The sequence below is a fragment of the Hypomesus nipponensis genome, chromosome 23, assembly GCF_054491055.1.
Source record: "Hypomesus nipponensis isolate SF chromosome 23, ASM5449105v1, whole genome shotgun sequence".
NCBI classification, from domain to species: Eukaryota; Metazoa; Chordata; class Actinopteri; order Osmeriformes; family Osmeridae; genus Hypomesus; species Hypomesus nipponensis.
This window is the reverse complement of record NC_140383.1, coordinates 7009368-7023038: the sequence shown is the minus strand read 5'-3', so window position 1 is coordinate 7023038 and position 13671 is coordinate 7009368. Positions and strand designations below refer to the sequence as shown.

The 13671-nt window shown below is 45.6% G+C and overlaps 2 protein-coding genes across 2 annotated transcripts in view; one reads left to right on the top strand and one right to left on the bottom strand.

The window, feature by feature from the left end:
* The window catches only part of kalrna (kalirin RhoGEF kinase a), a 103745-nt gene extending 98737 nt beyond the window's left edge, over positions 1-5008 (bottom strand). The window contains exons 1-2 of the mRNA XM_084688475.1: positions 4955-5008; positions 4438-4567 (exon numbers count right to left, since the gene is read on the bottom strand). Of these exons, the coding sequence (XP_084544601.1) occupies positions 4438-4567; positions 4955-5008 (184 nt within the window). The remainder of the gene's footprint in view (positions 1-4437; positions 4568-4954) is intronic.
* Positions 5009-10631: 5623 nt separating this feature from the next.
* Positions 10632-12296, top strand: LOC146234016 (ropporin-1-like). Its single transcript, XM_084689684.1, has 6 exons — positions 10632-10773; positions 10892-10997; positions 11107-11200; positions 11339-11500; positions 11709-11890; positions 12116-12296. The coding sequence occupies exons 2-6, from the start codon at positions 10894-10896 to the stop codon at positions 12216-12218; spliced, it is 645 nt and encodes a 214-aa protein (XP_084545810.1). The 5' UTR covers positions 10632-10773; positions 10892-10893; the 3' UTR covers positions 12219-12296.
* The last annotated feature ends 1375 nt before the right edge of the window (positions 12297-13671 follow it).

Below are 13671 nucleotides of genomic sequence, written 5' to 3'. Positions count from 1 at the left end.
GACACCAGCTGTAGCCGACACGTATGTGAGTGTGTGGGTGTCAGCTGCCAGAGCTGGAAGAGGGACATGACAAGCAGGTACTCGCTGGCGCCTGGTGACGTGACTAAATACTCCTTTAAATAGATGCAATCATGAATGTGTCTGATGACACACCTTTACGTTTTGTGTCACAGCCAATCTCATTCATTCAAATGAGGTTGTGATACGGGTGTATGGAAATGCAAGTAGCTACAGTAGTTGTTTTTTTTTTCTTTCTAGAATCTACCAGATATTAATTACAGTGCGTGTGTGCATCTGGTCATGTGCTTTGTACACAGTCTGTCACATATTGCTATCACTACCAATCCGTCACACTGAAGTCATGGAGAGTCTCTCCATAGATTCCCTGGAGTCTCTTCAAAGCCTGGTTTAATCAAACCCTCACAGTCCTCACACACTGCTGGAAACCCATTGGTCAACATCGTTCACGTAGTTCTATTAATAAACCAACCACACACACACACACACACACACACACACATAGGCCACGTTCTCGGGATCTGTTCAGTCAATTATGGCTAGTCAGACGCTGGGTCTTTTCTCTTCCATGGCGTGCGGAGAGGTGGAGAGAAGGAGTCCACCATGACTCGGCAGTAGTGACTGAACCTTCAGCCTCCCTGCCACTCAATGAGTTGTAATTACTGCTAGCGACATGTGGTTTTAACCCAATCTAGGGAGCAGGGAGGAAGTGGCTTTGCATTACGAGGTGGGACTACATTATGACGCAGGCACGCATGCAGACTTGTCATTTGAAATGTAACTGCACGGTATAGACAGAAACTGACTGACATTTGTAATTTCCTCTGAAAGAAAGAAGTAGCCCACAGACTTTGGAGAACACCAGAATCAAAAGCTCCAATGCCAGACATGGCTAGCCCTGCCAGGGCTAGGTTAGTCTGCATAGCTGGCACACCTCCATCTGTGGTCAAACAAATAGGATTGCTTTCTCCATTATGAGGAAGTATGGCGAAGATGTGTGTGTGTGTGTGTGTGTGCGGTAGAGTTCAGAGAGGGATTGCAGTGTTTTCCAACGTCTAGAACCAACACATCAGCCAGCCGTCTCTGCAGAGGGCTCAACCACAGCATGCAAAACCCCCAGGACCCCAGCGCTGAGGACACTGCGTTTTCAAAGCCTCACACCAGTCCATCACACAGGCAGTCAGGCAATCAGGCAGGCAGGCAGGCAGTCAGTCAGTCAGGCAGGCAGGCAGGCAGGCAGGCAGGCAGGCAGGCAGGCAGGCAGGCAGGCAGGCAGGCAGAGCCATAGCCAGTTGACAGAATCAAATGCAAAAAGTTGACTACCAAGCAAAACAAGACAATGCCGGCTTGAGACTACGTCTGCAGTCATTCACACTTTAAGTTAAAACCAGACACTCAGCACTATCCAGTGTGCAAAAAATATTTTGCAAGGACGGGATGACTTCAAGTGTACCTAACGTGGTCATATACTACATCTTGCCTGGTTTCCATCATAACAATCACTCTTACCTAGTCTTCTACCCATAGTGCCCAGAGAGGAAGGGTCTAGCAGGGTCTGGGGGCTGACTGGGCACTCTGAAGGCTTGGCTCTCACCCACTCCTTCGCAGACAGACTTTCATCCCACAGATGGTTAAGTTAGTTTATACTGGCACTTCGTACTGGAACTGCAGCTGTGAGTCTCTTAATGCCAACACCCCCTCTACATTCATTAACTCGCCAGCTGGGTTAGACACTGGTCCAACTAGGCCACTGTACCCTTCTCCTACAGCAGCACATCCAGACAGACACACACACAGTGAAACACACGGCCTCCTTAAGACCCACCCACAATGTGTGCGTGTGTCTCGGTTGATGGAGTGGTTCCTCTTCTCTCCCATGGATGGAATGTACAGCACGAAATACAGCTGCCATTGATGATCACATGACATTCCTCGGGACTTGAGTGTTCCTTCAATGGACTCTGATCTAGGATCAGTATTCCATTATTTCCTCTGATGGTTCCTGTTAGAACTGGGGAGGGGTTGGGGGGGCTGACTCATGGTTGGAGACTGGGGGTGAGGGGGGGCTTTAGTTGAAAAAAAGAAGGTGGTCAATATGAGTATAGGTAGAATGAGTGTTGTTCCATTGATCTGAAAGAAAGACATTGTTTCCTACTTGGGCAGAAGTCTAAAGGGCCAGTTTAATGTAGATGTGATGAGCTGGTCTGTAGCAGGGAGAACAGCTTTTCCAGATGTGTCTAGTAAGGTTTAACATATGAGGCTAATATTGGGGTCTGGAGTGGTGAACTTGGCTGTGTTGAGGAAGGTTCACAGTGAGCCCAGACTGTGTGTAACTCAACCATCCAGACCCTTAGACTCTGAAATATTAATAATACTAATACAAGTATGGTCCATAGGTTCAAAGGTGGTCTGTTTCTCAAAAACACAATTAATGAACTCACACTGAAGAGAAGACGGTCTAGAACCGAGCAATCCTTGTACAAATACACGATAATGCACAGACACACACGTGTTGGAGTGCCCTTGTCATGTCACACACAAGCAACACATTGACACTGGCATGTTGCTTAACACACACACACACCGTGAATGTCAAAGCTGGAGGTCAGCCCATTCATAATGTCTGCCGGACACTCAGTAAGCTGGACCATGCTCCACATGGTCCTCCCAGCTCTATAAACAGCACTAGCTCCCAGGGACTATCAACATACAACCTTGGTTAGGCCAAGATCCACAGAGGAACCCAAGAGAGATAGACTATGCCTAGAATACCATGGAAACATCTTACATTTACATCTTCACATCCACAAGCGCCATTATACGGTATTGGATTGGATTGCAATATATATATATTTTTTGGCTTGAGACCGATTTGACTTCTTACGGTCTAGCTGCATTGCCTAAAACACTTAGCAGAGATTGGACATAGATGTTGAGCAGGAGAGAAGGTCATTTTAACAGCCATCCCTTCCTGTATCTCCACGGGCAGCTCTCTCTCTCTGACTTCCTCTCACATCCTTCACCCCTCGCCCGTCCTGCTCCAGTTACAGCTGAAATATGGAGCCTCTAAAAGCGTGAGCCAAGCATCTTTCTCTCTCCTCAATGTCTGCCGATCTGGCTCCTCTTCTGTGAGTATTTGGCTTACCCAGGGCTTTCTCCCTAGGCGTGTGAGTGCGTGTGTGCGTGCGAGTTCGCTTGTGTGTGTGTGTGTGTCTCTGTGTGCGTGTAGTGGCAGACCTTTCTCCAGGGAGGTGCTGAACGCAGCACCAAAGCCTCTGCTCCGCAACACACTGCACTTTGTAAAGGGTCTATTAATGAACGGGTCTGAATGACCCACGACAGAAGAACTCTGTCTTTTCAGGACTCGAGAGCAAACAGCAATAAATACGAATCATCACATTATTATTATTTTCCTGTCCTTAACAGAGGCCCTCCCTGACAGGGTCTGTCAGCAATCAAATATAAATGATTCATTAACAATATCACTGTAATACAGGCTGCTTGGGACACGACGTGAGTGGAACATGTCATGGACCAGGCCAATGGAGTGCACAGACCAGGCCGACAGCTCCAGACCAAGCCTGGCCAGGCCTGGCCATTAGAGTCGAGGTAGTGCGTGTTTGAGGGCTGGAGCCTGAGCAGGATAATGAAATATTCATGAGAGCTCTCCAGTTGCCTCCTGTGATGCCCTTGTGGTTGAGACTGAAAAGGGGCTGCTGGGATGCCAGAGAGACAGAGAGAGAGGGAGACAGGGAGAAAGAGAACGAGAGAGGGAGAGAGAAAAATTTAGGGGAAAGGGAGAAATGGAGAGAAAGAGAGAAAGAGAGAGAGAGGCAGGGAGAGTGAAAGGCCATGGCCCGACCATTGACAGTGCGCAAGGGGGAGGGAGAGCATTAAGAGGGCTGGAGCTATAAAAAGAGAGGATATTCCTTTTCCCTTGATGCAGCCACCCTCTGATGTGCTTTGTTTCCCCTGTCTGTTTCTCCCCCACACACACACACACCCCTCCACCCCCCCTAGAGAGAGAGATACCGCTGCTGGCCCGAACAGGCCGGCACAGCCATCCAATGGGGGAGCTCACAACAAAAATAGTGACATCGCCATCCCCAGGCAAAGACATTGAGCACGAGACCACCGCTGAGATAGATATTGTCCAGCATGAATCTGTTTGACGCAAGTGTGAAGCTGGCATTGCCGAAGGTTATTGGTTGAATGTCCGGCAGCACTGATTTCCTCCTGCAGTCCCCATTGTTTTGGCGAGGGGAGAGCGGGAGAGAGACAGAGACAGGAATCCTGTGAAAGCAACCCTGTCAGTCACACGAAGCCTATGAAAACCACAGGGAACCTGTGTTGAAGACACTGTATCACCCAGCCCTGTGTTTTATTGAGCTGACAGAATAGGGACAAATCTATTCCTACTGGGCTGGCTGGAGCCAAGCAGGCCGGCCCGGCCTGTCACCGTCAGCAGCCGGAGCAGGTCCCTGTTGGCAGCTGGCATCTCCTCACTGCTGTCTGCTGCCTCATCTGACGTGCTGCTGGGGAGGGCAGTCTCCACACACGCACACGCACACGCACATACACTCACGCACATACGCTCAAGCATATACACTCGTGCATGCACGCATGCACTCCCCTACACACCAAACATGCCGTTACACACAAAACATGCAGTGACATACACAGAACGTGTTTGTAAGCACATCATTGCCAGACCCACACAGTACACAAAGGAATGCACATTTAATCTGGCACACTTCATACACATGCAAACCCACTCAAACACTCAGACACACTCACAGACACAAATCCACACACTCAGAAAAACCCACACAAACCTACACACTCAAACAATCTCTCACACACTTGTATAGCTCTGTCCCTGTAAGGTCTCTTATCTCCTGACTAGCTAGCCACTCAGGAGCCATCCTGCTATTACCCTCACATTATGGGGACTGGCAACTAATTGGCCGTTCTCAGAGGTCAATGCCATGCTTGACCCTTGGGTAATTAGTTTACCACCGATCCCCTCAGTCGACCCGGCGACAAGCAACTGACTGACATTACATTTCAGCTAGGCTCTGATTGGCTGGAGTCAGCACAGACCCATCTGGCTAAAAGAGGATTGGTGCATTAAATCAATACTGGTTGGTTGGACACCTACGCTGGTCCTTTAAGCCACCAGTATTGTTTCTACATGACAAGCAGGAATGGCCTAGAGGCCTGATATGTGTGATACTGAAATCACCAGATCAGATAATCTCCCTTTCCCAATATTAATTCTTGCATCCATGCATGTCCTACAATCACATTGATTGCGAAGAATGTCTCTGTTATGTTCTGATCCAATTACAATGTTTGAAGAGCAATCATTCAACATCCAGAGCTTTAGCTGTCTTCTCAGAATAAAGCTACACACTGTCCTCTGGGAAAAACTCTCCTTCAATTCCACTAAAAGCCCCCCATTTCAGCTCTGCTAATCAGATCTTTCTCCATTAGCTTGCAAGGCTAACCAGGTTCTTGCTCCACCACTGGCATATGGTTAGACATGAGGACTGGGAAGCCTGAGAAGAAGCATGCTGCTTTTGGGATTGGAAGGGGCATCCCCCTGGCTTTGTTTATGTCCCTCCCTATCTCCATCACACCCTCACTCCCTCCATGGACAGATCATGACTCAATAATCCTCACAAATCTTCTCTCACTCTCTCTATTACCCCAGTGGTTTACATTGGCCAATTAGCCATCTGCCGGCCTCTCTGGTGAGGCTGGCCCAGACACCACCACGCAGAGGAGGGAGGAAACACACTAAACACACTAAACACACAGCGGAAACACACAACACACTCTCATATGACAACATGGACACACAATCTGTCCTCGTTTACACACACACCTCACCAGTACACACCCTATTGTTGGGACTGACAGTATGGGGCATCAGATCCCATTGTTCTCTCCCCCCCCCCCGCTTCTGTTCCACTGCCATGCTTCACAGAGCACAGTAGCCAGGACTGGTACCAGTCAGGAGGTTACCAGGGGGAGAAGGAGGGGGGCTGCTGTCCTGGATCAGTGCTCTGTCTTTCTCTCTGTCTGTCTGCCTGCCTGTCTGCTGACATGTCTGTCTGCTTGTCTGTCTGTTTACATGTCTGCCTCTCTGTGCGTCTGTCTGTGTGCCTGCCTGCCTGCCTGCCATTCAGTTGAGTCTTCAATTAAGCAACGGAAGGCCATAAACATCCATTGAAATATCTTCCTGCGGGTAGAAAAGCCAGAAGCACTCAATTGCTTCATGTATGTGGGCACCACACACCTCATCAGTGGAGCCCTGCTATGGGCTGGGGGCCACATCGAGCCATCCCAGCAGCACTCAGAGCCTCTAAATGTAGAGAAAAGGCGGGACCCTGGCCAGTAGGAGCTGGGTAATGAGAGTCATAATAACCTGAGTGCTCTTAGCCAGCCTGGGTGTACATCTGCTGGGTGGCGGACAGGAAGGAAGAGAGAAAGATAGAGGGAGCAGAGGGAGGTGTGGGAGAAAGAGGAGGAGAAAGGGGAAATGGTGGCGCAAGGAAGAGAGGGAGGGTTTAAGTATACAGTCTGAGAGAGGGGAAGGGAGTGAGAGAGGGATGGAGGAGGGGAGGAGGAAAGGTCCTGGAGGCATTGGGGGTCAACCAGCTGCTCTGACAGATGATATGACCACAGTGACTGAGTCCTCTCCAGCCTCGTCTGCAGCCCCAGCCCCAGCACATCAGAAGCCTTGCAGCACTCATAATGAATAGAGGTCCCCCTCCACCATATCCTAACCATGCAGGACCAGATTTACTCAAGATGTGAGTTTTTTTAACCCATATTTCAGTCATGGTAGCTGAATTTTGATTCATATTTGGGTTGATGTCTGGTTTGTACAATGGCACAATGGCCTCATTCTTGTCAGAGACTTGAAGACTTGTTGTTTGTCTGTCTGAGAGATACTTTTTTGTTGTTGCAGTAGGGCACAATCAATCAATGCAAATATTGATTGTTGAGCTGGACTGTCAATCTCCTGCAATTATTACCTGACCTGACTGATGAGGCCTCTCTGTCAGCTTGGGCAGAAGGAAAAATTACCCTGCTTCTCATCGCCATGGATACCAATTACATCCCAGCCGAGAGGCAGACAGACTGACAGAAGTATGTTTTCAAGGCTCTCTAATTGCTTAGTACACTCAACAAGCCTCCAAAGCCTCACAAAGAGTACTTATTGACGTAGACGTGGCTTCCAGTCAGAATCGTCCTGGACAAAGATGAGGGGAATCCAAGTTAACATTGAAGGTTGATCTGTGTCTAAGCCCTGTGTAAGCTGGCGGGGAGTCTCCAGTCAGTCTCCGGACATAAACCCACTCTACAGCTCTTTCAGGGCCTGCTGTCGAGAACGGCTAAAAGCTCATTCGGCCGAGTAATTGTCTCTCTTCACAGCATAAATGCCACACCCACAGACATATACACGCACAGTTACATTCACAGACACACAATTACTCTTGGTTGAGGGGCTGAAAAGCCAAGAGGGCCAGTTGACTATTCTTTGAATGTGTGTGTGTGTGCGTGTGTGGGTGGGTGTGTGTGGGTGTGTGCGCATGTGTGTCAATTGTTCCTCAGTCCAGTCAGATCAATAAACTATCAATGATACACCAGAGAGACAGGACCAGATGTCTTGGGCTCCACTCCTACTATAGCCACAACAAAGTCCTCTAGCTTCTTAACCTTCTGATTCTCTTGTCCCTCCTCCCCTGGGTCTATCCTCTAAACCAGTTCACTCCCCTGCAAGGATCAAACCACATGGACTTGGGTGGTTTGGGGGGAAAAGGCTGATGCTCTCTCTATAGCTCAGTCTTTCACCAATCCATATGGGTAGAGGCATACTGAGAGAACTAGCAGGTTTGAACTCAGATCTCCCACTTGGATGAAGTGTTCATCTTGTGATCAACTGTTCCTCTCATGGTTCGGGCGTTGTCTCCACCCCCAGAGGCAGCCTAATAGATTAGACTACTTTTACTAAGAGGCTGGCGTGCATGACGCTAGTAACAGCCTCTTCACTATGACCTTCCTCTCAAATGAGACAGGATACGGGGCCTCTATTCCAATTGACTACTGAAAAAAAAGAAAGGAAAGCTCAAATCACGTTCTATTGACTCTCATATTGCTATATTGTATTGACATTTGTAAACTGCAAAGCACTAGTTCCACAGACATCCTTATGAACAGAAGGAGTAACAGACTGATGAGAAGAGATCAAACCAACTATTCCACACTACTAAACAGAGCTGGAGCACCCAGGATGAGGCTGTGAAGGGATTCCAAGACTGAAGGATAAGATAGAGTGATTGAAACTAAGTAAGGGTGTGCCCCTGACTACAGCAGCGCAGAACACAGGGTGTGTGTGTGTGTGTGTGTGTGTGTGTGTGTGTGTGTGTGTGTGTGTGTGTGTGTCTCTTCTGGATTATCTGGCATTTTACAGCAGTACCATCGAAATTCATCCCAAAACATAAGTACACATGAGCACACACACACACAGTATCACACACAGTATCACACACAGTATCACACACAGTATCACACACAGTATCACACACAGTATCACACACAGTATCACACTGAAAACAGAGAGACATTCTTGTCTGATGCTCATTTTTCTAGGTGTGTCTTAACTGTGCATTTGGAAGAATTCAGAACAGACTCAAATCTAAGGACAGGTTCATGGTACATATCACTACAAACTACAGACACATTCCAACCATTCCTGACTGAGTGGAGATCAGTTGATGTGCGTGAGTGTATTTGTGTGTATGTGTGTAAGAATGTGTAATGCAGTTGTCTGAACACACAAAATGTCTCTGCTTAGTACCATCAATACTTGAAAAAGTGTGTGTGTGTGTATTTATGTTGTATTTTGTGTGTATTTATGTTGTATTTCCTGGTGTCATTGGTTGATTGCATCCCAAACAGAGTGCACAGTTAATGCCATAAATAATACAACTCATTTTCTGGGTTTATTTCTAAATAACTCAAATAGGTAATTTCTCAAATATACTACTTCTATTACAATTACCAAATATATTTTTATGAGCAATAACACCTAACCATTTATATTTACGCTTCAGGACATTAGTAACTAAATATCACATCCTTGAATAGAATCAGTGGTGGCTTCAAGACTGTTACCAAGGCACAACCCTTCTGCACACACAAACAATAGCAGACCTGCTTTTACACAGCGATGAAGGCATCAAAACGTTGTGAATGCACACCAGGCAGAACATTCGATTCAACTGTAGTTTATTCACCTTATCCTCATCTTACCTGTTTTGAAAAACGCATCCGTATCCGAATCGTTTGGTCCCTCCTCGGCAGCTTCTGCTGAATTCATGATCTCTCCTTGAGGATTTCAAAGATACAATGTAGCGCGAATAAATCCAGTGATTACAGTAACCCCCAAATCAGTGCTTCTCCTTCATGTTCTTGAGTTCTTGATTCAAGGCTGCTCGCTAAACCCAGTCGTGGGTTTCCGTCCTTGTTCCAAGCTCCGGAGCTTGGCCGTATTTCGCTCTATTGTTTAGAATTCAACCTCCTCTCTAGCAGCCCCCGGCGCCACAAAAGGAACCCAAGGCGCGTGTGACACAATGAAGATGCCGTACGATAATTTCAAATGGGCAAGTCTGGTTAGGAAAACAAAACCGAAGGAATCATTGATTGAGTATAATAAAGCTACAGCATAACACAAAATGATCTGTAGATAGAGAAAGCTATGTGGTTGCTTTAGAGCGGTTTCTTAGCAGTTCATCCGTGATGTCACAAAATCTGCATAATGGAAGTGGTTTTGGCTGTATAGGAGCATCTGTGTATTCTTAACATCTTGTCTATAACTCCTTACAGTGACTAATAATCCTTTGGATGAAAATCACAAATATCCACCGATTACCTTCTTATGTAGGTTTTCATAAAACGCGCAAATCTCAGTTATCTTAGAGTATTCTAACAATAGCTCCGAGTCGGACCCTTCGCACCATCCTCCGCCCCTATACCCACGCCTCCTAAACACAGTCCTCTCACTTTCACTTGATGAGATCGGGAGAAAAACATAAAATGCCTTTTAGGAACGCCTAAATTAGTTGGTCAATACAGTACACAATGTCATGATCTATCAAACAGGCCAAAATAGTCTGACAGCATAAATCAAATTAACCTACAGAGTTGCAGCTCGCAGAGTCTCAAAAAATAAAAAATGTTAGGCTAAACAAAATAATATATGTGTTTAAATCTATGACAATCATTCGACAAATGTGCAAGCCTATAATGGTGTAGCCTAAATAGAAATATTATGATAGGTTTACAAACTTGTTCAATCATACATTTAAAAACTTTTTACACATTTAAATAAACGCGTTAATACATAGTATAGGCAAGTATCGGCTATAACAAAGTATGTTAGACAGTGGAGTTATATTGTTGCATTTGTCGCAATAGCTTATCAGGCGGCTGTCAGAATGACAGTTACACTCATAGCCTACACGTGGGAATACTCGGTTTTCTTTGCATTGTGCAAATATAGTTAAGTACAGACATCTAGTGGTAGAGATTGTGCCCTACAAGAATATGCAGTCAACAATGGAATAACTGACTAGCATCTTTCAAATGCTATTACCTAGAAACGCCTATTCTTGTTTATTTAGAAACCCCAAATATTTTAAGTGAATTTTCAATCGATTTTCTCTCTTGATGCCCATTTCAGTAAGATATTTTTCCATCCTCCTAATAACATCTTGTGTGATAGGCTACTGTAAAAACAGCATAATCTCTATGCTCTATCTGTCTTTCTGTCTTACTGTGTTGTGTTCTTTCATCTAAGACATGTCTGCTTCAGAGGTCCCACCGGAACTGCCAAAGTTCATTGGTAAATTCACCAAAGAAATTGTGCAGCATCAACCAGATGACATAATCGACTTCTCAATCAAGTAAGTTCAAAGCAGCCAACCAGTTACAGTCTGTTAAGATGCATTTCACAAAGCCTCATGAACAGAGTTCCTGACTCTGATTCAAGACAACTATTTTATTGCTGTCCAGGTACTTCACAGCATTAGTGAAAGGAGAGTGTTTTTCAATGGAGCGTAAAGCCTTGGCACTCACCCCAGAAATATTAGCTTCTCTACATGAGCAGGTACACCTTGTAATCAGATGTCTCTTCTGTCTGGTTCTTTCCTGTCAAAGCACTTGCAGGGGGCACATTTGGAAAAATAAAATTGTAAACACATTCTGTCAAATGATTGAGTAAGTCCTTGTGAAACTGTCTTCCTAGTTATCCGACAGAGGAAAAATTAATAGGTCTGACCTGGCAGTGTTCTGGAAACTTGTGAACATTGAGGAGGACACCCTGAACTACATCCTCTCTCTGGGACAGTTTGAAGATCAGATTGAGTGGGACAAGTTCCTGGCCTCGTGCTGCAGTTATCTTGGACAGGTAAACCCCAGCACAGGCAGCAGCATGCATTTCAACTCACGCAATTGTTACATGAAAAAGGTAATGACTAAAATACAGTGGCAGGAAAAATTCTTCTGCATCTTCTTGATCTACAGTCAAATGCTTGACCACTGAGCTATACCTATCCCCATAAAGGACTATGTTTACTCCAATAGGTATTTAGCAATGTTATCCCCTGTCTTGTCAGACTATCAAAGAGGCATTGACTCAGGCCTGCTACACAATGAACTCTGACCCTGATTGTAAGCCCCCGGACGCATGCGTGCCCTTCGGAACCTTCCAGATGCTCTACAAGTTCCTAGCAGAGAAGAATAGAAATGTCCCGAAAGAACAGATAGACGGCATACTGACATATCTGAGGGGGAAAGCGTGAGTGAAGTGCATTTAGGACACTGTGTAAACAGCCACCACCTCTCAAGATTAAAGGGTTGTAGTAAACAATAATAATAAAGGGATTTCGGCTTTAACTTTATACAATGTGTTTTAAGACTCAAAGTACACTTCTGGGATACTTTGTTTAAGTTAAATTCAGAATGAAAATACTTTAATTAATATTTCCTATGATTCATGTCTGTCCTCATACATGTATTTTAGGGAATCAAGCAATGGTGTGGTGAAGGTGTCTGACTTCATACATTTACAACTGGATCGAGTGCCATCTACCAAAACACAGTATCTAACAGATCCCCTTTCTTAAGGTGTAAATAAAAATACATTTGTCAGATAAAGAATGAGTAACAATAAATGTATATTTCTGTCAAACATCGTAATTTGATGAGAACTGAAGCAGGCTGTTTGTATGTGTATGTGTGTATGTTTGTAAGTGCGTGCACGTTACAATTTTTGCATTCCTGCATATGTGAGTGTGTGTGTGCATATGTGAGTGTGTGTGTGCATATGTGAGTGTGTGTGTGCATATGTGAGTGTGTGTGTGCATATGTGTGTGCACTCTCCAGAGACCCTGCCCCAGCCCTTGGAACAGGCCCTCCCACAGATGGTCCTGCTGGGTCACCGGGTGCCAGGATGTTCAAGGCTTCCTTCACACACACGGACACTACACACACACACACACACACACACATACACACACACACTATATATATACTATATATACACTATTATTTCAAGCTATTTACAGCATGCTTTGGAGGTGCTTTTTTGTGCAATGCAGTAAGCAGTTTCACTTTAGGTCATAAATAAATATATGTATATAAATGACCTTTTCCAGCGACATGTATTGGTTATAAACCCTCCATGCGACGTGTCAAACAAACATGACACAATACTAACATCTCACACATAGACATGTCATGTCTGAGTATTGTAATATAATTGTATATTGGAATGTGTCTCCAACCCTATGGTAAATTAGATGATATAGCGCAATCTCTCTCCCTTGATTGCTCTGATCGTTCCAGCCCATGGAGTTTCCATGGTCACCTGAGTGTGGACGGAATGTTCCGGGACTCTAAGTGGTGCTCTGGGCCAGAGGGCTCCGGGCCATCGAACCATGGCCCATCGAAACGTTACTGTGGCACAGATCTCTGGTACAGGGCCAGGCTCTTCGTGCTTTCCCACAGGCCAAGACAAATGTACAGCATATGGTTTAAGCCCTCAACAACCCTAATCAGAGAGCTAAATGAGCTCCAGCATTAAACTTGTGATTCCCTCTAGCAATTCACTTGCACCAGAGACAATCTCCATCCCTAACACGTGAGGCGAAGTGACAGGATACGAGTTATTCAACAATGTGACGGTTTGGCCGGCATTACCCTGGGCACTCGGTCGACAGGCCAGAGGTCCAGAAACTCAGAAGAAAGAAATATAAACTAGCTGTAGCCCAAGAGAAGGATCCTGGCTGATTGTCTGTGGGACCACTGAGACAGTTGTTCCAGACCAGTTACAGGGAAGCTCCACTGCTGCGTCTCCTCAGTAATAACACAGAACAGTGAAAGTCAAGAGACTGTGAAACTCCCTGTCCGAGTGACTGCTTCTCACCGCATGCCTTTAGTCTACACACTCATTTGTAGATGTCTAGTCCCTGTTTCTGTGAGAAAAGGGCACAAATGGAGAGAAAAAAAGCAATTCCCCATGAATTCATGTCTTTTATCATGTGGGATTTGAATAGATGAGTTTGGCTGAGAAAGACA